Source organism: Lacerta agilis, chromosome 7 (assembly GCF_009819535.1).
Source record: "Lacerta agilis isolate rLacAgi1 chromosome 7, rLacAgi1.pri, whole genome shotgun sequence".
Taxonomy (NCBI): Eukaryota; Metazoa; Chordata; class Lepidosauria; order Squamata; family Lacertidae; genus Lacerta; species Lacerta agilis.
In genome coordinates this window covers 31,116,572-31,139,846 of record NC_046318.1, presented here as the reverse complement: position 1 = coordinate 31,139,846, position 23,275 = coordinate 31,116,572, and the positions used below count along the sequence as shown (strand labels likewise).

The window sequence follows — 23,275 nt, the reverse complement described above, 5'->3', positions numbered from 1 at the left end:
CATGCGTAGTCCCTCTCTCTCCGCTCCTCTCTCCAGCCCCTCTTCCTCCCACCTTTATTGATCTGCGGCTCACATTTCTCAGACACCAGGTCCCCCCGCGCACCCAACTTCGGGGATAAATAGAATCGGTTAGGTGGGTGCTCTGGGTCGCAGCCTCGACGGTGGCGAAGATCTGCCTTCTCAGCAGAATCCGGTGGAGGTGGAGCGGAGCGAGAGTGGGGTCCTCCTCTAGGACTTTTCTTCTCCAGCTTGCAGCGCTCTTCTCTGCTGGCTTGGCTGGCTGACTCCTTCGCCAGGCAGCTGAGAGGAGCTCGCAGGACCCGTGACATCACGGGGCTCTGGGCGGGGAGAGGGGCTGGGAGGGGGGGGAGGAGGGAGGGGGGTGTTTTCCAGCTTTAAAAAGGCAGCAGTCACCGAGCAGCCGTGCGTCAGAGAGAGACTTAGAGACTCTGCAAACTTTCCTGATCAAAATAAACCCCGGTCCTGAATAAGACACCAGGAGAAGGGAGGGAGAGCGCGTGTGAGTAACTTCCTAAGCGCTCTCTCTCGCTCCTCTTCGGGGCACGATCCCTTGCGCCTGCCCTTACCACCCCTCCTTCCCTTCCCTTCTCTCCCCACGTCCCACTCAACGCTCATTTCAATGACATCTGCTTAGGATCCAGCTTTATTCTGTTTAAATACAAAAAAGCAACTCCCTCCCCCTCCCGTGTGCGCGTTTGGCTTTCCAAATTCCGAGGCGAGAGGGAAACACCAGCTTGGAGTCTCCATTTAATACCTTTGGAGACGCGCGCTGTGCTACGTGGGCGTGAAGACACGCGCGCGCGAGAGAGAGGATCTACCTTCTTCCCTCTGCCTCACTTTCTCTCTTTTTGTGCTGAGCGGATGCCAAGCGGTGATCCTCTGAACCAAATCCTCTTGGCGCCTCGAGATCCAGCCCAGTGGTGAAAGGGAAACTTTCGGTGCGCGTCCGTCCCGTCACAGCAGCATGAAATCGGCAGAAGAAGGTAAAGTACCGATCATGGCTCTCTCTCCCCGGGCCGCTTTCTCCCGCTTTTTCTTCTCCCGATGCAGATTCTTCTTTGGCTTTTCTGACATTTTTGCTGCTGCTTCTGCTTCTGGGGAGAGCCGCGCCAAGGGAAACCCGGGCAGGCGCCGGGCTGTGTGCGCGCGCGTGCGCGTGTCTCTCTCTCTGTGTGTGTATCGGCGGCGGGAGGGCCTGGCTGGCGGCTGCGCTTGGGAGGAGGGAAGCGGTGTCCCCCTGGTGTTTCCCCAAAGCAGCCTTCAGTTTTTTCCCCCTTCTTCTTTTTCGTTTTGCCTGCTGCGACTTCTTGCCAATAGGTGTCTCCTCTCCCTCTCTGAACTTGGCCTTGGGCGCTGCGAGATCCTAGAGCTCAAGGCGGAGAGGGAGAGGCTGGGTCCCCCCCCCCCACACACACACTTTTAATTTTTATTCTAAGGGGCATCGCCGGAGTCCCTTGGGGTGGGCTGGCTGACTAGCTGCCGGCTGATGCGTGTGGGCAGGCGCCTTGCTTACGCGGGATGTGCAACAGAGCAATGCTTATGGGAGCCGGTGGAAAGGGATCGGAGGGTGGAGCAGCCTCCTTCTGAAACCAAAGGAATCCCAGGACACAGTGGAGTTCTCAGAGTATGCGGCTGCCTCTGTGCATTGTGCGCGCCGATATTTTACAGAGTTAACAGTGTGCAGAACCAATCCAGCCCGTCAAATTACTTCTAACCACTAAATGCTAGCATTTAATAGCGCCGGCTGGGGTAGGAGGAAGCCGAGGTCTGACAGAGCACACACCCTGCTCTAATTAAAACCGTTTTACCGTTCTCGATTTCTAAAGTCTAGGAATACTTTCAAACCTTAAGAAATGACGCTAGTCTCCTCCCCCTTCCCCAACTTCTTTAAAAAATGGTCTGTTTGTTTCCTTGGTTCGGTTACCTCCGTCTTTCTCCCCTTGCTGTTTTCTTGTTGTGGAGATTCAAGAAACTTTAATAAAATGGCCTTTGGATAAACTGGATTGCAGAAAAGCAAAGGCAACTCGCTGTTCTAGAGAAGTTCCATGGGCTTCCTTAAGATTCCAAAGCAACTGGTTTCATGGGAAGTTGCCTTATAGCAATTAAGAATGTTTGGTCCATCTAGCTTAGCACTGTCTACCTACATGGACTGGCAGAGACTCTCTCAGGTGTCAGGACAGGCTTTTTGCCAGCCCTACCTGGAGGTGCCAGGTATTGAACATGAGACCTTCTGCACAGAAAGCATGTGGTCGACCACTGAACTGCACACTGCACTGAACGGAACGGAATTATATTTATTTCATATAATTTATATATTGCTTGCTCAAAGCAGTAAAAGAATAAAATGACAAAACCAGTTTAAAACCTCCGTTTAAAACATCCAAATAATTAAAATCAGCAGTAAGTGATAAAACAGATCAATACACATGTAAACTTTCTACATGTCTGGGTAGGGTTATCTAAACAGGAACATTTTTACCAAGCACCGAAAACAGTGAAGGCGCCTACCTGATGCCAATTGGCAGCGATTTTCAGTAACCCCACCTACAAACCAGTTAAACTACTAGAGCAATTGGATTGAAACACAATCCTATGCATATTCACTCAGAATTTGTGGTCGTGGTCAATAGTAGGTCTATGCAAAAGATTGCATCCTTCAGTTGCACTCCACTTTTTATAACATCTCTGTTGAAAGTCAAGGAGCTACGGGTAAGGCACTACATCCTAGACCTGAACATTTGCTACCTTAGTGAACATCATAGGATTTACTTCAAATTAATGTGGAATGCACTTTTGAACAGGGGTGCTTACAGTTGTAGTCTTACTTGCAAGTGATTCCCAATGCTCCCAAAGGAAATCAGCTCAATGAAAAGCTGCAAGTCAGAGCATGCTTACTCAAAAGTCATCCCAATTGATCTCACTGGGATTTACGTCTGAGTGAATACGTTTAGGATCAAGGTCCAATGAGGCTCATTCCATGATTAGGATTAGGGGGAAATTAGTTTAAAGTGCTTCAGTTTCCAAATAGTCTGTTGAATGAATTAAGGGAGCAATCCAATGCACAAGAAACGGACGTCAAGCAAGACAGTGTAAGTTCAACCGGCGTAAAGTTACGCCAGCTCCTACTTCATTCAGCAGCTGAGCTGCTCCCGGGTTGCCAGGTCATGTGACTGAGCTGAACAGTCTTAGGTTCCCTCCTAAATCCCACCCCACCCCACCACTACCCCAGCCCCTCTTTGGGGACTTATACTGGCTTCAGCTCAGCTGGCTGAGCCTGGACTGAGCTGGCATGAGCAAGTTAATTCAGTCATATTTTCTGCTGAGCCAGGGAATATCATCTGAGCCTGGCTGTCCGAACCAGAGATCCACTGCACCTGAAGCTGCTCATCTCATAGGATTGCCCCCTAAAGTGTACTATTGCAATAGCAGTCAACTACTGTACAGTAGCCAACTATTTTAAAAGGCAGGAAGAAGCAAATGTCACCTCTAAATTGCTTTAAATAATAGCTCGAGACAATTCTTTCATACCACGAACATTCAAAAAAACCAATTATCACTTGATATAGTAAACTATGAATAACTTGAATAAAATATTCGCCAGGAGGGCAAGTAACTTCTGCCCCACATAATCAATCACAAGACACAGCACACAAACACTATTTGAAAGGCAATGACCATTAACTTTGGTGGCCCCTGCCCCCTCAAATATTTTATGCGGAGGCAAAGGGCCCCCAGCCCCTGGGAGTTGACTCCTGTGTGTTACATAGATAGCTAATGATTCTGCACAGTACTATATTGTATAGAAATAGCTATCACTGTTCCTTTTTAAAAATGAGCTCTTCCTTTGAGCTGTAACTTATTTTTATAATGCCGCCTCTACTTCAATGGGACCTGCTCCTGTGAGTAGAGGAGCAAAGCCCTCAATCTGTTTAGGCAAGTGAAATGAACTTCTCAGCTTATTGTATGGGACTTAGCACAGCTCTGAACATCTTTGTAGTATTTCAAGCTTTATTTTTTCAAAGAAGGCTTCTGCCTTGAAATAACCTTTGCTTTGATATGTGTAGTGTTGTATCCACCCCCCCCCCCAAAAAAAAAAATATGATGCCAAGACTTACGGTAAGTCTGTGGGCTCATTTACACCAGCCTTCTACAACATGGTACCTTCCAGATGTTTTGGACTCCAGCTCCCATCAACCCTGACCATTGGGCAGTGATGGTTGGGGCTGATGGAAGTTGGAGTCCAACAAGACCTAAAGGCTACCAGGCTGAGGAAGGCTGAAAACACAATCATGTTAACTGACATTCATCGTGATTTTCACAGAAGATCTAAGTTACAGATGTTTGCTTGAGATGGCTGCATACTCTCTGTTGTACATCACTGTTTGGTATATGATCGCCTGCATTCTCCTTCGGAAGGCCTGTACAATTTTGAACCATTAAAGTGATTGGAGCCAGCTCATCATGTTGACCCACCAAGAGCTCAATAAACCTTCCCAGTTGTCACTGTATGCTTAGAACTGCAAAACCGGGGAGGGCGGCTGGTGCTACTGCAAAGTATTCCTTAGGTCTGATAGTCTTGCTGGTGCTCAGCTTGGCCAGTCATTAGTTGTGCAGGCTTCTCCCTCAGGCTTGTACGCATATGAAGCCATTAAATCAAGGAAAACATGACAACTGGCACATATATTTGCATGTTGGCTAACAGAGGTTTAAAGGCTGCCAGGAAAGAAGAAAGACAGTAGCTTATACTGCAGTCAAAATGGCTGAACAGAAGATAGATAGAAAGACAAACATTCAAATATTATACAAACGAGTCTATTTTCATCACATGTTGAGCACATAATTCCTGCCTGTGATGTAGCTGTTAAAAGCAAAAGCTCCTTGCTGGAAGCAGAACTATGTGACCCCCTAGTTCTTGGGTATGCAATAAGTTTGATCCATTGACCTTAGGTATTTCAAGACCCACTGAAGTATTTCAAGCAATATTTGCTGCACAAACTTTGTAAAATGATGCTACAGTGGACTGGGATGCACTACTAGCAAACAACATTGGGCTGCCGCTTCCAGTTAATTTTGCTAGAGTTCCCCAGATTGCTTTACTCTGTGCGCCAATTCCAGCAACACGTTGCTCTCTACTACTAGCCCTTTGTTTCTTTTTAACACAACAAAACTCTAATCTAATAATGAAGCTAAGAGGTCTTTTAAAATCACTTTGGTTCTTGATGAAGTGTCCAAAACCTTCTCTGCATTTTAATGCTGCAACAGTTTCATTTGTTTCCTCACAATGAGACTCTCTAGCTTGCGTAGGTATATTTGCATGCTCCCTTGGTTATTGTTGGCTCAGTGCTTTTAGTGCTCAGCAGATCTCTTCGATTCATCCTGCAAACAGCTGCGTATCTAGCCTGAACCAAATATGATAGATAGGGCGAGCATATGTTGCTCAGTCACCTATGCATGTCACACTTCTGTTTGAGAGATGCTAACTATTATCAGCAACTTACAAAAGAAGCAAAAGCTTTGCACCTTTCTCATTAACTTACATCTCAACTTTGGACACACTGGTATGTCTCCTATGCAAGTGGAGATGAGTCTAGAATGAAATTGCAGCAGCCTCATACTTATGCCTGCTTTGCAGGTGGTGTGAAGGGCATTTAGGCAAAATTGTCCCAAGACTTGCTTAACCCACCAAGGCAGCTGTTTCTTATAAACTATTTTTGATTTTGATTTTTCTTTAAAAGATTCCATGATGGTTTGCAAAATCTGGCGGGTGCAGGGAATGATCAGTGCTTCACTGGAGAATGGGGAAGTACCACTTGCCTTGAAGGAGTCTGTGGAGAATCCCCTCCTTAAAAATACTTCCTTGGACCTAGACGTGTTGAATAACTATTGCCTAGTGAGTAATATCCCCTTTTGGGGGCAAGGTGCTCAAAAGGATTGTAGCAGCCGGTGGGTCCCACCTCTGGGAAACCTCCTGCCTGTTGTCCTGTATGTTTGCAACACCAGGAAGGACTGGGAAAGGCCGCTGTCTGAAATCCTGGAGTGTCAGGGTTGACGATACAAGCTGCAGCGACCAATGACTCAGTATAAGACAGTTTCTCAAGTTCCCTGGGTACACGGCCATTATTACCGCTTTGTTCCTGATATTCATTTAGTGTTCATAGGCATCTTTGGGTTCTAAGAGCTGCATTACACAACAGTTTTCCGAAAACCACTTCCAATATTTCATAGTCTGTTTCCGCACTCACTTGCTTTTGCGCTCCTTCACTTTTAAGTATTTAAAACGAAGACTAGAAATCAAATTGACTAAAAACAGAATGAGAAAAGGGGAGAAACCATGAGACAAAGGCGCTTATTCTCCTACCCTTTATTTATTTATTTTCGTTCCTCTCCTCCCCCCCCCTCAAATTCCTATTAAAAAATTACCATGATGATTCTGCTCTTCCGGATGGTAGTTTAAAAACTGATGCCAAAGTCCTTTAAAAAAAAAATGCCCTGGTGATTCAGCCTAGCAAACTTTGAACAAACAGCTGGGAGCCAAGAAGAAATCGAAAGGCAGGGAAAGCTGGTACATTTCACAACATAGTTTGTCTTGCCAATCGGCGGTGCAGATGTGCCTCTTAAATCAATAACAACAACCTCTTTCATTCAAAGCCAGGTCTCACTCACTCACAAACACACCCTTGCCCAACATCAGAGCGTCTAGCTAGTTCCTTGTCAAGATGCCTGGGTAGCATCTTTGCTAAGAATGTTTGAAGCAACATTGTAAAGGGGCCAGCAGTGACTGCCACCAGTTCAGTATCAGATTCTGCAAACTGCCGGGGGCGGACCAGGAGCAGATGTTTACCAGAGCAGTGTAAACCATAATAGAAAATGTGTAAGGCAATATAGTACTTTGTTATGGAAAGTAGGGGGAAGGGAGAAGCACACTGGATCTCATGGGGAAAAAATTGTGTTTTTTTTCCTTGGCACTCTTTGATGGACTTTTCAGCCATCATCCTGGAAAATGGGATTCCCAGAGTCTATAGAGGAATACCATTTCCATAACTGCTTTTAAAAACTATTCCTTTGAAATATAGCCTTGAAGATCTGGGAGCTCCGTAGTGCTGGCTTCTGGGACGGTGAGGTCATTTGCATGTTGCAGACTTTAAAACTATCTTGGCTAAAGGGGAAAAGCTGTTATTTTTCAAGCAGACAATTAAAGCCTTGTTTATAAAAACCTCATTTTTAAAGATTTAATTACAAGCCAAACAATGCAAATAACAGCTTCTTGTTAAAGGGGTGGGTGAAGCAACTACTTTGGGCTGTAGTCCTGAAGACACTTACTGTGCGACACTCCCACTAAATTACTAGATCAGGGTTTACCAAACCTGGGTCTCAAGCTGTTTTTAGACTATAATTCCCATCAACCCTGGCCACTGGTCCTGCTATCTAGAGATGATGGGCATTGTAGTCCAGCAGCAGCTGGAGACTTAAGTTTGGAAATCCCTGTACTGGATTATTCTGGAATTATTTCAGAGTGAGTGTGAGTACTGTCTGTGGGTGCTAGGAGCTAAAATTATAGACTGGAAGGAGTATAGGTCTGATGAGCAATAGGGATATTGGTTGGAGCATATGGTCTTCATGTCTGCCCTAGTCTTTTCTTTATTGTTCTGGACATTATTCCGGGCTTTAATTAATGACAGCACATTTTATAATGTGAAGCTTCAGTGTTTTGGAACATACATTTTAATTAGTACATTGTATGCATGTCTGTTGTTACTAAAATTCTTTCTCTCTCTCATGTGATTTATATAACAATTGGCACTAGTGGGTGCTGCAGCTAAATAATATGTGGTAATAATGATGACTGCTAATGCTATACACTCTCCCCTCCCAGAAGATTGGTGTTCCTTAGCAAGTGGGGTGCGGGAAACAGCTTGAAGGGAAATGTATGTTTAGCCTGATCCACAAATCGCTTGAACTCAAGCTCTCAGACCTAAGCTATATTAGTGTAATGGAAGCCAAAGACTTGAGTTGAACTGCCTTGTGGATGGCAAACAAACAAACAACCCCACCCCAAATACACCATTACACAATGTACAGACTAAAAATGTAGTGGGTGAGCTTAAAATAAGACCAAACTCAAATTCAAACTTTATTTGCGTAGCCGACTGGCCATAGCATCCAAAAGACAAACACCAACAAAAATACAACAAATATGGTTATCAATAAAACCTTATAACCTATTAAAACTCAAGGTAATAGCTTCTTGGAACTTAGCATAAATAGTAAAATATTAATGATAATGATAATAATAAAATCCTATGCTGGGAATCCGGATGACTACACTGTTGTCGTTCAGATAGCAGCTCTCAATCTCATTGCTCTCTCGATAAATCTGGCAACCTTCTCTGTTATCGAGCTGTTCTGGTCACCTAGAAGTGAAAACAATTTGGCTTCACAAGAGCGGCCCGGGATGGCAGATAGGAGCGGCGTGATGGTCTCATCCCTCAGATCTTTATATAGGGGGCAGGACAAGAGTACGTGTGACACAGTCTCTACATAGCCGGATCCAGCAGGTGAAGATTTGAAACCCAGGTCCAGCTGACCTTGGTTGCAACACAACTTGCTGTTATTTCGTAGCATATGAACGCAACGCATCTGCAGACAATTCCTCTTGCTTTCGCAGAGGGTCTTGTTGGTTGGAATCAAAAGCGGGCTGCTTGCAAACTCTGGATCAGCTATTCTCACAATTGCCAGCCCACTCAGACAAGCAGCTGCCATTCATCCTCAAGGCTTCATCATGTGTCTGTCAGCCAAGAGGATACAAGTGCATCCTAATCAGTGTGCTCTGGGAAACTGGAAACCTTTGTTGATTAGACTGTTGTCTGCCAGTGGAATGAAATACAAACCTTATCACTTGCCAGGTTCCCTGGTGACTGTATCAGACTTTATAGCTGAACCCCCCATCCCTTATGCCTTCCAAAAGGATGTGTTGTTTTTATGACATTAAGCCTAGTTAGTTTGCTATTGCTTTTTTACTTTGTAGGAGGTTAGGCATAAGAGGGGAAGAAAAGCAAAGAACGTGAGAGATGCAAGTCTTTCCACAAAAAAGTGTGTGCGTTGGGGGGGGGGAGGGAGTCAGTAACATTCAGAAATCATCAACTGGAACAACCCTACTTCCTTGGAACTACAAACCCCACTAAGGACCCATTCACAGCACTTTTTCTAAACAGGAAGTTGAGTCAGCCATAGTTTATTTTATTTTTTTAGTAAATTTGTTATGTTGAACTCGCCCCGTAAACATCTCAGAATGAAGAGAAGGAAAAACCCATGGGCGCAAATCATTATTTTATCAGCTGCTTCCCAATTTTCTAACATAAATGTTACTCTCCAGGGAAAGCTGTTCAAAATAAGTTATCAAAAATACAATCCTGTCCTGCTTGCTCCAGATGGAATTCCTTGGTTCAGCATGTACCACCCAGATTTACCGTTCATAGAAAAGTTGTTTTTCCTCACATTTGTGGGTGCTTGATGATGGATGGCATTTGTGCAGCTGGTTAAACATGACAAACTTACTCCAAAGGCCAGCTTTGGCTGACTTCAGTGCATAAAAACTGGTCCTGCGATTGACCTGGAAGCCAATGTGTCCACACCGAAAGAAAGCAAAATGTATCATGAGCACTTAATCATCCAGGTCTGGTGACTTAGCAAAAGATAGTTCAGAGCAAAGAACAGTGGTTGAGGAAGACAAGAAAAATGCATTTGCAGGTGCCGACAGCGACGACAACAATTGGTGTTAAGGAACAGTCCTTAAGTATTTCAGGTATCTTACATTTAAATTTTAATTCCCAAGAATGCTTCTGCAAGAGATCACCATGACAAAAATTCATCACATGAGAGGAACACAGGACAAAAGCCCAGGTGCCTGATTATAAGCTGCACATAGATATGCAAGAATTCTTGGATTCTCTCTATACCCATATCTAAGTGGCAGGTAGGCATCCTCAGAAAATGACAATACACCATCCTCCCCAAAAGCAGACATTACCACATCCAAAATTCCTGAAGCAGATTTAAAGTTCACAGGTTTTCTCTTGGGGTTATAACATGCATCTCATGGAGGTTATAGGTAGGTAGCCGTGTTGGTCTACCATAGTCAAAACAAACAAACAAACAAAATTCCTTCCAGTAGCACCTTGTTGTTGTTCAGTCATTCAGTCGTGTCCGACTCTTCGTGACCCCATGGACCAGAGCACGCCAGGCACGCCTATCCTTCACTGCCTCTCGCAGTTTGGCCAAACTCATGTTAGTAGCTTCGAGTAGCACCTTAGAGACCAACTAAGTTTGTTCTTGGTATGAGCTTTCGTCTGAAGAAGTGTGCATGCACACGAAAGCTCATACCAAGAACAAACTTAGTTGGTCTCTAAGGTGCTACTGGAAAGAATTTTTTATTTTATCTCATGGAGGGTGAGACTATCAACGGCGACTAGTCATGATGGAGCCTGTGTCCTGCCTCCATAGTTCAGTATGCTTCTGAATACCAGTCACTGGGAAACCCAGGAGGAGAGAGTGCTCTTGTCCTACTTGCAGGTTTCTCACAAGTATCTGGTTGGTAACCATGAGAACAGGATGCGGGACTAGATGGACCATTGGCCTGACCAGCTGGTTCTTCTTACATTCACATTTTTGAACATTTTGAGACATCTGCAGTTGCCTTCAGACACAGGTTGGACTCACAAATGTGTTTTTTAGGGGCATTAGATATGGACCAGTTGTTGGCTCCCAGATGTAAACCGTCTTTCAAAACACAACCTTGTTCTCCTCTCACAAATTTAGTTCTAACATGTGCGTTGTACATACGTAACTTCTAAAGAAACCCAGATTAGATGTAATGCTGGAAGACAAGGCTGTCTGTCCCATGCAGGCTGTTTCAGGTGGTGAAATTCAGAGGGATATATGATGAAGGCAGGAACAGATGTCTGAATGAGGCTTCTTGAAACGTCGGCTGTAGGGTGCTGGAAGGAGCACTCTTTTGGTGCTTCCATTGGCAAAACGTTTTAGGCCAGCACTGTTGAAAGGGTTACACCCTTGTTTAACTTTGCAACGGACACAGGCATTCTCATGACTAGCGTTAGGGAAATTTGCAGAATGTTCATCTTCCCTGAGAAAGACACACACACACACACACACACACACACACACACACACACACCCCTGATTCTTGCATGCTTTCGGAGGCACAGGTGTGTCCACCGTTTCTGGCCACAGTGGAAGCAACACTCCAAGCCAACTCCTATGGCCTGGCTGAGACTGTGGGGTTGAATGGATCAGTGTGCAGCCGCATGCAAAGGATGCAGCCGCACAGCCTGTCCATTCAGTCGGCAAGCACTGCCACCTTCACAAACACATGAGATGTGGAATGGCGCTCCTAACACAGTACCTGTGGGTTTGCTGTTATGGTGTGAAGTAAATGCCCGACAGCTTCATTGCCCCCTGCCCCCCCCCCAGGACTGCCATTGCTAGAAACAAAATGTTAACACATGGCTGCCCTGTAAGATGTGGCCTGCCCAATATACATTTACCTCCAAACCTTGAGGGAGCCTTTTGGAATTTCCCCCCCCCATGCAGCAAATGAGGACAAAAGAAAAGAAAAGATAGGGCTGGGTTTTGTTTTTTTTAACTTTCACCCCCCCCCCCCCGTTGCCATAAAACCAAGGGGGATTTCCCCCCCTCTTTTGTTATTTTAATTGTAGTACCTGGTTATCTAAAACAGCTTTTATTCCACCCCCTGGCTTGCCTAAGAGGGCTGCATGCTGCTCCTAGCTCCAGCGCTGCCACCCCCGCCACCTACCATGGCTCTGGGCACCAAATACCAGACGTGAGTTTCAAGAGTTGGCAACTTTTGGCACCAACATGTCTCAGGTTGTTGGCTGGCTTCTCAGGGCTATAATTGATAACCCTCTCTTCTTTGGAATAACTTGGTGCGTGGGTTTGGTTCACACCTTTGCTGCATGTTTTGTTCCGCAAGAACCTTTGCTCTCTTTTGAACAAGTTGTGATCTGGGTTGTAGGTGTGGGCTTTTTGGGCTCGGGTTATTTGTACTTTCTCACCTGCTGTCTCCGAGGTGGGCCAAATGCTTCATGGATCCACTTTCGATTGCCATCATGTTTGCCCTTTGATGAATGTGAAGAACATAAACACAGGGACTATAGAAAAGAGGGCAGGAAGAAGGGCTTAAGTGTCTCCTCCACGATTGGCTGTTGTGGGCTAATATCCTCTGGGTATTTTATTATTATTATTTTTCAGTTTATGTCTTGCCCTTTCTCCAGAAGCTCAGGAATGATCAAGCAGTCAAAATGTCCACTGATGTAGGGCCCCTCTTGTTGTTGTTGTTGTTCAGTTGTTCAGTCGTGTCCGACTCTTCGTGACCCCATGGACCAGAGCACGCCAGGCACGCCTATCCTTCACTGCCTCTCGCAGTTTGGCCAAACTCATGTTAGTAGCTTTTAGAACACTGTCCAACCATCTCATCCTCTGTCGTCTCCTTCTCCTTGTGCCCTCCATCTTTCCCAACATCAGGGTCTTTTCCAGGGAGTCTTCCCTTCTCATGAGGTGGAGCCTCAACTTCAGGACCTGGAGCCTCAACTTCAGGACCTGCCCTTCCAGGGCCCCTCTAGATTGGTGTTTTATTGTGGGTATATTGTACAACATGTTAATGACCCAATAGTAGTATTTATTTGTTTAATTTTTATACTACCTTTCACCCGAAGATCACAGGGCAGTTCACAACATTAAAACACATAAAAATCCAAGATGAGAAGACAAACGAGAACACATGTAATAAAACAGAAACTGCGAGAAGTGAGGTTGCAGGGAACCAGGCAGAGGACCTTCTCGGTAGTGGCTCCTGCCCTGTGGAATGCCCTCCCATCAGATGTCAAGGAAATAAACAACTATCTGGCTTTTAGAAGACATCTGAAGGCAACCCTATATCGTGAAATTTTAAAATATATCGTGAAATTTTAAAATTGTTTTACAATTTTTATGTGCTCTAGGCCACGCAGAGTGGCTGGGGAATGAAAATATTATTATTAATTAATAATAATAATCACATTTAAAAGGCCATGGATTGTTAATTAGCCAAAGGTTTGGGCATAGAGGAAAAATACGTAACTAAGGTGCCAGTTGAGCCTCCCTGGAGAGAGCATTCCACACACGGGGAGCCACCACAGAAAAGGCCCGTTCTCAAGTTGTCGCCCTCCAGACCGCTCATGGATGAGGCATCAAAGAAGAGCTTCAGATGATGATCACAGGGTCCAGATCAGTTCATATGGAAAGAGGAGGTATATTACTGATGGCTTTATTCTGCTTTATTAGTTCTGTGCTTTCCCAATGCTACATTATTGCTGTCTGAAGGGCTATAAGCACAACAAAATTGGAAAAGTTATGGGTTTTCAGCAGGAAGGTTCTTAAACACAAAGGGGAACACGCTGGGAGGGGTTTCCTGGTCACCGACCTATTAAATATCCTCAAAGAATGTACTCTTCTTTTTTTGGAAGGGAATATTCATTTCATAAAATTTCTACGCCTCGGCAAAGGAGTTATGCATCTGCCTTTGGATATGTATCTGCGGGAAAAAACGCCCGATTGCTTAGATGTGAGGCAGCTTTCAGACCACATCACCAAGGCCATTTGGGTCGTGGAAGGGAAAGGCTCACCAAGGCGCACGTGTACATGAAAGGGTGCAGAGAGAAATGGAAGCAAATAACACTGCAGCCAAGTTGAAAGGGAGAAGGAGGTAGACCTCCCCCCTCCCCCTCCCCACCCAGGAGCCTAACTCGGACAGGTGGCCACGGCAGAGGAGACGAGAGGCAGCCAGAGTCCCTCTCCTGCCTGCCTCCCCCCCCCCCTCTCCGGGGCTGTAACCCGAGCAGAGAGGGTTTCTTTTTTAAAAAAAGAGGAACCAGCCAGCGAGCGAGAGCGCGAGGCGGGCAGAGCAAGTCGCTTGTTGATGTTTCCGGGTGTAGATCAACAAAGGCAGGGGGAGGATCCCGCAGACAGGCAGCGACCGGGCGATAAGCGAGCGAGCGCCCCAGGCTCGCGTTACAACCGCCCAGGAGGGGCCGCCCGCGCCGTCCCGGGACCTGCAGCCAGCCAGCCAGCGAGAGAGCCAGCAGGCAGCTCCCCGGGTAGCTTTGCCCGGCACGGAGGTCAGCGCGACCCCCAGGCCTGTCCAGAGGCGGCGGCGGAGGCTCCTCGCTCGCTGGCGCGGCAACAGGTGTCCGGGGCTGCGAAGGGAGGAGTTGCCGCGCCGTCGGAGAAGGAGGTTGCTGCCGTTGCTGCTGCTGCCGCTGCGTCTCCCTCCCAAGCAATGACCAGCCTGGAGGAGGAAGAGCCCGAGTTCGATTTCGATTTCCTCTTCGAATTTAACCAGAGCGATGAGGACGCCGGCAGCAAAGGTGGGTGGCGAGGCAACGGCGTCCGGCCTCCCGGGATTTAAGGTGCGAGGGGGGGGGGGAGAGAAGAGGTTAGTTTATTTGCAGCACGTTAAATATAGCGGTTCTTGTGGGACGGAGGAAGAACGGTCTTCACCAGAGGCGGAGCCGAGGGAGGGAAGGAGGGAGCCATCTGGAGGCGCCTCCCGTGGCTGCGATGGGAGAGTCTCTCTCCCTTCTTTCCCCTAAGCCCGGACGGGGCCAGCTCGGATCAAGCGAGCAGAGTTTCCCCGCACGAAACGGGAGGTGGTGATGGGCACTCTTGACTCGTTCCCTTGGGAGTTTTTAAGCAGAGCAAACTTGGATTAGTTGAGATTCCTGCATCGCAGGGGGTTGGACTTGATGACCCTTGGGGTCCCTTCCAACTCTAAGGTTTTAGGAGGTTGCCTGTTCCAAATGGCTGGCGAAACAGGTGCTGCTGCTGCTGTTGTCTCAGGGTAATGTGACCTCCTTTTCTCACCTGTGTAACATTTTTAAAAAAAAATAAAGAAAGGGAAAGGGGAAAGTAGAATTCAGGTTTCACTGATGCCTTTGCAGATGTGTGCGGCTAGAAGGAGTACAGTAAAGGCAAAACAAGCGCCTTTTTGCGGAAAGGCCCTCTCTCGGATGGAGCATCCAGGAGAGCCTGCTGGATCTGGCCAATGGCCCATCTAGGCCAGCGTCCTGTTCCCAAATAGTTGCTGGTGAGAAACCAGCAAGCAGGCTTGGAGCGCAAGAGCTTGCTGCTCCCCTTCTGTGGTTTCCAACAACTGGGATTCAGAAGCATTTGCCGCCTGCGTGGCTGCTGTGAGGTCAGTGGGATAAAAGTGATCAAGGCACGTTGCAGCGAGCTGCCTTCTGTGCTGGAGAGTCAAAGGGCTTGACAGGCTGGATGGTCAAAGAGGCTGCAGAAAGAGGAAGAAGGGGAGTGGGAGGGAAATGCCATGTAAGGCCCAGAGCCAGGGCAGCCTGTGCTTTGGGATGGGCTATAGACCAGATTTTACATATTGGTTACACCAGTGCTATTTTCCTAGAAAAAGAGGTGCCAGAACTCATCATGAACTCCTCCCTTGTTCTCTTGGAATGGCAATGGCGCCCACCTGAGAAGTGCTGGAAATGAGTTCTGGCTGAAAAAAAAGGCCTGGGTTACATGAAACCTTTTTGGCTGCCCTACTTGTTCATCAAACCTTAGTGTCACACTGGGGGAGGGGGGGAGATAACAATTAAACAAATCACCATCATAGTCCTTGTCAGTTATTTCTATGCCACCTTCTTATAGTCAAAACCATGCCATGCGGTGTGTATATATACTTCTCTGCGTAGTCACTGTGTACTCTGAGCATGCTCAGTAGGAACCTTTGGCTAGAAGACATGGGAGGATCTTAAAGATCTCAGCTTGGGGGAAACTTGAGTTGGTCCTTGCATCAGTCTGGGAACAGAAGGGCCCTTGAAGACAGTCCTTGATGAAAGGTTCCCAGCAGTTGCAGGAAACCTCTGGGGCCAGCCTCTTTCCTGATTGCTCAGCTCGAGAAGTTCTGTGGGGGTGGGGGGTTGGTTGCCGTATGCTGCTTGTTGGTGATGACTGGGTGAGGATGCAGTTCTCGCAAACAACTTGAATGTAAGCAGCAGCCTCCCTTTCTCCCATCCTGAGAAATTAGCCATCACTTTTCTGTGGAATTCTGTGGATACATAAGTATCTGGGTTCCACTGGCAGTGTGAGGCCTTACAGTTCACCCAGTTACGGCATAAGCATGTATTTCCCCAGTTAAAAAAGTACTAAGGAGTTGTGAGGTGGTCTGAGAACTGCCTTTTACAATTCAGATAACTATCGCATGCCCCCAAACGCCAAAACTGCCCCAAAAGTACTATCATCACCAAATCATGTTAAAGTATAGGAAAATAGAACTCTTAAGAGTGCAATCCTATAGCATTATCCACCAGGATGAGTGGTTTAGGACAGTGGTGTCGTGGGGCTGGGGCGGTGCGCCCTGGGTGTCATGTCGAGGGGGGGTGACAAGAAGGCACCTTGTGGGGTGCTCGCCCCACCGCCCCTGGGTGCGCGCAGCCGCATGTGGAGGATCCCGCCACCGTCCATACGGCGTTCGAGCAGCACCGGCGGCAAAACGCTACCTGGAAAAAGTCTAGCTGCAATCCCTGAGATGTCTCCCAGCCAGTGCCAGATTTATGTATAAGCTGAACAAGCTATAACTTAGGGCCCCACTCTTTTGGGGGCCCCAAAAAAATTTAAAGGAAAAAACACTGGATGTACCTTTCCAAAATATAAGATAAAAAACAAATAAAATAAAACCTACATACAGCAACAATGTTTTGTGTTGTGTGGGCTCCTATTTGTTATGAGCAAATGGCTGTAGATGCTTATTAGGTCCATAAGTTACCATATAGCGTATATTCAACACAAAAAACAGCGATGATTTGTTGTTGACAAAGGACAACTAGACATATAAAGGGCCCCATTACCTTCAGTAGCTTAGGGCCTCATCAAACCAAATCCGGCCCTGCTCCCAGCTCTGAACGTGCACAGACCAGTTCATACTAAACATTTGCTCAGGCAGTTGCATACCCACATACACTGCTGGCTAGAGATATTCACCGGTGTAAATCAGCCCAGAGGCACAGAGCAAGATATTTATATGACTAAGTTCCACAGGAAGTACCAGTCCTTCCTGTGTCTCCTGTGGGTATGATGAGGACGGGCGCAGATGCATACATTGTCTGAGGATCTAGATAGGGAGCACAGAAGAAAAAAAATGGCCTATAAGTCCTCAGCTCTTCTTAGTACAGGCAGATCTGAACAGCCGCACCAATAAATCTCATTGTTGTTATTTGAACACGAGAATCCTCCTCACTCTGGAAGATTAAATGCTATGGGAGATCCTGCACTAAATAATAAATAAACCTTGTTCAAACTAATTTGTATGTTGTGTTTTATATTATGTGGGTAGATATGTTGCCTGCCCTGGGACCTTATGGTGAAGGGCAGGTAAGCCAACGAATAATATCTTGGATAACAATGAGATCCCAAGGTGATGGAGATGTTGCCAGGGAAGGGCAAGCAGGTGAGTGCAAGGTTTGCACCTGATCTGACCTAGCAGATTATAAAAGTATACGGACAGGGCCATGTCTTCCCCTAGACCACAACCATCCAGTGTTAAGAACCTGGTTCTGTTTATCCTTGTAATGGCTGTCATACAGCATTTCCAGTGGGTTGCGTTTAGTTCAGTAGCTGCCCTTTTATGCAGCCCTAATTACTTTTACACACAGTGCAAGGGGTGAGGAACATTTTCGAGGTAGAGGGCCGCATTCCTTTCTGTGCAATATTCCAGGAGCCGCAGACCAGAAGTGGGCTGGAGCAGCGAATGTATATTTTTCCTTTATGCAGTAATTTCTATACAGATTCACACACATTCCAGCCAGGCAAAAACTAATGAGGAGGGTGCATAGCTGAGAGGTTGTGGTGTGAGGAGAGTCTGGATGGATAGGCTTGGAGGGCCACGTTTGGCCCTCCGGGTGTGAGGTTCCCCAACCCCTGAGACCCTGTATATTTTGTATGAATATAATGCAAACACCATTGATCTGATTTGCTATTGAATCGCGTGACGAGAGAAGTGCAGCCCCCGTTTTATTTGTGCTGCTCCACCCCTCTAAGTCAATGAACATCTTTTGGTCAATATCCAGGTTTCCCTAAGGCATCTGGTAAAAGGATTTGTATGGGTGTTGAATATATTAATGATGCACGGCAGGATATAAATCAGCCAAACATATATCTCTCTGAACTGCTTACGGAGCAGCTGGGTGTTTTGTGTCCTGTGTCAATGTCTCACTTTGAATCATTTATCAAATCCGAATACTAGGGAGATGAGTATATTAGTAAGAAACAAAAAAGAGGGAGAAAGAAGCAGGAGCCCAGAGTCTCTGCTCCACATGCAATGCTAGAGAGGATTGAGTTGTGTTGGGAATACAGCCATGATCATTAACAGCTTTTCCGGATCTCGGGTTTGTAAGTAGGGAAGATTCAGTGCTTGGGGCATTTGTCTCCTGGGAAGGAAGGAAACAAACATTGTATGTGAAGGAAGTGAAGAAGCCTTGACTTGTTTGTTTCAATCAATCAGGAGTACAGTATTCTTTAAAAAGCACCAGAAGCCGAAAAAGACATGTTAAAACTGCAGGTAGCTTCTGTACAGAAGCATTAAGACAGAATAACCTGAATGGTAAATGCAGTTTTCTTTTGTAGTGGGGTCAGAGCTGCTAGTGCCTATGAGTGCAAGGGGATTCTTGTACCACTGGGTCAAGTTAAATTATATATACACACACATGCACATACATTTTTAGTCCTCATGGTTGCAGAGGGCTAGTTAGAAAATGTGACTTCAGCAGAATGTCAGAAATGCAAACATGCAAGGTCAAAAAAAGTAGCCAGCTAAGGAGTGGCCAGGGGAAATCCATTCGCCTCAAAGGACTCCGCTGCTGCTCAAAGTGATGTCAAGGAGCTCTTCAACAGATTAAGACACCTCTCGGAAAGGAGAATAGAAAATCTCACATGTTCAAAGGGTGTGTCTATGGCACAGGGCTGCTCCATGTCGAGTCATCTCTGCTTCATCCTGTAACGTTTAGGGATGCTTGCCCTTGTTGTGGTTTTAATTTCTTCACCACCAGCAGCAGCCAGGGATGTGGAAAAGCTGCAAGGAAACTCGCAGCTTGAACCGGGTTAAGCGTATCATGTAGTTCCACTCCCAACTGAGTTGCTAGCAGGGCCAGTCTGGTGAAATTTGGTGGCTACAGGAAGCTCAGATGAAAAACAATTCTCTAAATATTTCCAAACAACCTCCATTTGTATGTGCTTTTGTAAACTGCAGCTGCTTCTTCATGGTTAACAGCACACACACACACACACACACACGCACATGCACACACAAGCATAATCTGGTTTGTTTTCGGCATTGGCTTTGAGAAAAGGACTTACAGTACTTGTACTGATCTGATGTTGGAGATTGAATGGAGCCATTTTGCTCCTAGTTGAGTTATCGAAGTAAGAAGACCAGGGGGTGGGGGTGTTGCTTGTGCTCTGGCTGATCAGCTGTGCTGGTTTGTGTAGAAGAGGAAGTTCTCCTTTCTTTTGCGCAACATACGTCTGTGTGTCTAGTACAGTTTCATGTGTTTACAGTGCATAAGTACTCTCTCTCTCACTTTATCTCAGAACATTTGTGATGAATACCAACAGTCTGAGACAAACTGCACATATGTTTTAATCTGTATGAGTTGTAGTTGGAAATAAGATTTTAAAAAATGGTTTTCCATATAACATTTATCTCCATTTTAGTTTTGTGTGTCTTTTTATTTATCTTCAGGCATTTTGTTCATTCACTTTTTGCTTGTTGGAGTCGGTGTTAAAAACTCCCGCAAAGACTTTTGCCCCTCACAAACTTTGCTTTGAAGTACAAAGAGATCATTAGGAACAGGATGCAAGTTTGAGGGGAGCTCTCTGTAAAGGTCCTTCTGGTGGCTCCCCTTCTCTGTGGGTGAACTTTGGCAGGCTTACCTGGTAACAGCAGGCAGCTGCGGTGCTGCTGAGCAGCAGAAAGCCACCATTCAAATTTCCCACAATGCCCTGGTGCAGTACTATGTAAGGGTCTTTGGAGGAAATTAAAATGGTGGCTTTGAGACTCAACTGCCCAGTGCTGTTAAAAAAGAAGTTTTTTTTAAAAGGTTGACCAGGGTTAAGTGGCATTTGTGGGCTCTTAACAGAGTGCTGGGACCTATGCATGCCGATGCTGAGCCTGGAAATAATATTGAGAGAAGTTATTAGGAAGGCTGGAATCTTCCTTTCCTCATAGCAACATTATTAAGCATTGAAACACAGCATTTTCAGATGCACCGTTCTCTGACAGAAGCTACACTGAAAGAAAGTCATTCATTGTAGGGAACATTGTATAAAGCATAATGCATATTATGCAAATAACATGTGTGGCCAATCTACAGGTGCCACAATTCACACAGGTAGCAGGCATGTCTGGACAGAAGCACAGGGACCCACGGGGCCCAGGTACGTCACAGAGTCAGACCTTCCTCTCCCGTGCTGTTCTCTGTTCTCAGACTCAGTAGATTAGAAGCAAAGCCACACCGGAGCACAGTCAGATGCATATTTGGGCACCACAGTGTCACTGCTTCGTATTTTGTACCACTCTTTCCAAAAAAGATTGGCCGCCAAGGCTCCATGCATTCCACATAATGGCGGTGAAGTTTTAGGGCAGCTTTGAATGTGTATTGGAAGCACTGAGAAAAGATAAACGAGTGACTGCCATTCTCTCTGTGTGATCCATTGTAACGTTCAGAGCAGCAGCTGAAACTCCTCTGTGAATTAGATGTGGGAGTTCAAGATAGGCATCAAACCCTTGCTTCTTTCTGCTGGGGAGCTTTGTGAGTCATGGCAATGTCGGTTGCACCAGAAACACACACACACACACACACACGTCGATGCAGAGATAGCTTGCATTTTGTTTCTTGGTAGCATCCAAAGATGCCCTCAATGTGCAATCAAATGCTCCGATTCTGTGGAATCATTTCTAGAAAGCAGGGGTAGGGAGCCTGTGGCCCTCCAGATGTTGCGGGACTACAACACCCATCACCCCTAACCATTGGACAGGCTGGCTGGGGCTGATGGGAGTTGGAGTCCAACAACATCTGAAGAGCCTCTGGTCCCCTGCCTCTAGGTCAGGGTTTCCCAAACTCGGGTCCCTAGCTGTTTTTGGACTACAGTTCCCATCATCTCTGATCGCTGGTCCTGCTGGGAAACCCTGCTCTAGGTTATCCGTGTAATTCCCACTTCAGAGCAGGAGAACAAAGAGCAAAAGCCTGCCCACTGAAAAGAAATAGCTAAAGTGGTGTCTGAACCCTGGTAAAGCTCTCATCCTATCCACTGGATCACGTTTGGGATTCAGTTTGCTAATTAATTTCGTTTGCATGTGCAACATCTCATGCCATTCTTTTTTTGTTTATTTTTATCTTTTGTTTTGTTTTTACAGAACATTATAACTATGCATCTTCAAATATAAATTCCAGCTTGCCTCTAAGTGTGGCACATCCTTCATTGTCAGCTCCATGTCATGGCCTTCAGACATCCAATCCAGTCATTTCGATTGTCCCATCAACTAATCATCCTTCGGGATACGGAGGGCATGCTGAAAGTGGCACCGCGGGATATTATCTGTCTCCCAACGTCAGACCTAATGGCGTGCCAGCGCTAGAAAGCCCTAGAATCGAAATAACCTCTTACTTGGGGCTGCATCATAACAACAACCAGTTCTTCCATGATCCGGAAATCGAGGAGCCTGTCCCAAACACAAAGAGATCGCCTACGACTGCGACGTTGAACCTGCCGAACATAGAGGCCTATCGAGACCCATCTTGCCTGAGTCCAGCAAGCAGCCTGTCTTCCAGAAGCTGCAATTCAGAAGCATCGTCTTATGAATCCAATTACTCTTATCCCTATACTTCGCCTCAGACATCTCCTTGGCAATCGCCGTGTGTGTCGCCCAAGACCACCGACGCCGAGGAAGCGTATCAACGGAGCATGGTGACCTGCACGTTGCTTAACTCGCCCCGACACTCCCCATCTGCCTCTCCCAGAACAAGCATCACCGAGGAAAACTGGCTGAGCACTCGCAACTCCCGGCCATCTTCTCCCTGCAACAAAAGAAAATACAGCCTGAACGGCAGGCAGACGTCCTACTCGCCACACCCCTCTCCAACACCCTCTCCCCAGACTTCTCCAAGAGTCAGCGTGACCGATGAGACATGGCTAGGAAACACTAACCAGTACACCAGCTCAGCCATCGTCGCAGCCATCAATGCCCTCACCACTGACAGCACAATAGACATGAACGATGGGATTCCTACCAAGTCCAGGAGAACGGCAATCGATCACACCCAGTCCATGACGCTCAAGACTGAACCGAGCGGGGAAGATCATGGGACCATATCGCCAACTGCCGACTTGTCGCCAGAAGAGTTTCCGGGGTTTCAGCACATCAGGAAAGGAAGCTTCTGTGATCAGTACCTTTCAGTGCCACAACATCCCTATCCATGGGCCAAATCTAAGCCATTGTCCCCATCATCCTACATGAGGTACAAGTTTGTGTGATTTATTTTTTTGTGGGGTATAAAGATATACATATTACTTTTCTTAATGCCCTGTCCCTGCTAACTCCCCTCTCCTTCCCCCCCCCCTTTCGCTATTTCATCTAAAGAGTCAAAGACAAGATTTCTGGTGGCGCCTGTTGGAATCAGGCCTACAACATTGTGCTTCCGTTTTCTTTTGTGGTGTTCCCTGGTTAATTTCACATTGACCAATAACAAGGCAGCGTCAAGCCACCCTCTGTAGGTTATTGGAATTGCTATATGGCTGCTGCTTCTGGGTTATTGTTGTTTCTCTTTTGTTTTCCCAACCTTGAAAGCAGTATAACTTTGTATAAGAGTAATATAACAAAACAGATGTTACAGAATAACTTTAAAAAGTGGGGAAAAGTTTAAAATGACATGTCCTAACTTTATACGCTACTGTATGGCTTTTGACTGGCTTGGCCTAGTTTTTAATGCCCAGTGGCCTGTTTATATATTTAATGTCCTATTCCTAAGGGCACAGGTTGGCAGTTTGCAGGAGCTTCATGCAACCCCGATCTCATTTTATGTGGCCCATGATGCTTTCTGAAGCCACCCTTCCATCTTATCGGAGTTCCTTCTTTCCTGTTCATTTCCTCCTTATTTTACATGACTTAGAATAATAG

General features: G+C 46.3%; 1 protein-coding gene across 3 annotated transcripts in view; it reads left to right on the top strand.

Moving 5' to 3' along the window:
* The first annotated feature begins 400 nt into the window (after positions 1-400).
* NFATC1 (nuclear factor of activated T cells 1) overlaps positions 401-23,275 on the top strand; it is a 130,473-nt gene continuing 107,598 nt past the window's right edge. For 2 of the 3 annotated variants that reach the window (XM_033154764.1, XM_033154762.1), the window contains exons 1-2: positions 14,350-14,459; positions 21,515-22,616. In XM_033154764.1, coding sequence (XP_033010655.1) covers positions 14,372-14,459; positions 21,515-22,616 — 1,190 coding nt within the window. In that variant the 5' untranslated portion in view covers positions 14,350-14,371. Of the gene's footprint in view, positions 1,005-14,349; positions 14,460-21,514; positions 22,617-23,275 lie in introns of those variants that run through there. The other variant, XM_033154763.1, reaches the window with a different exon arrangement.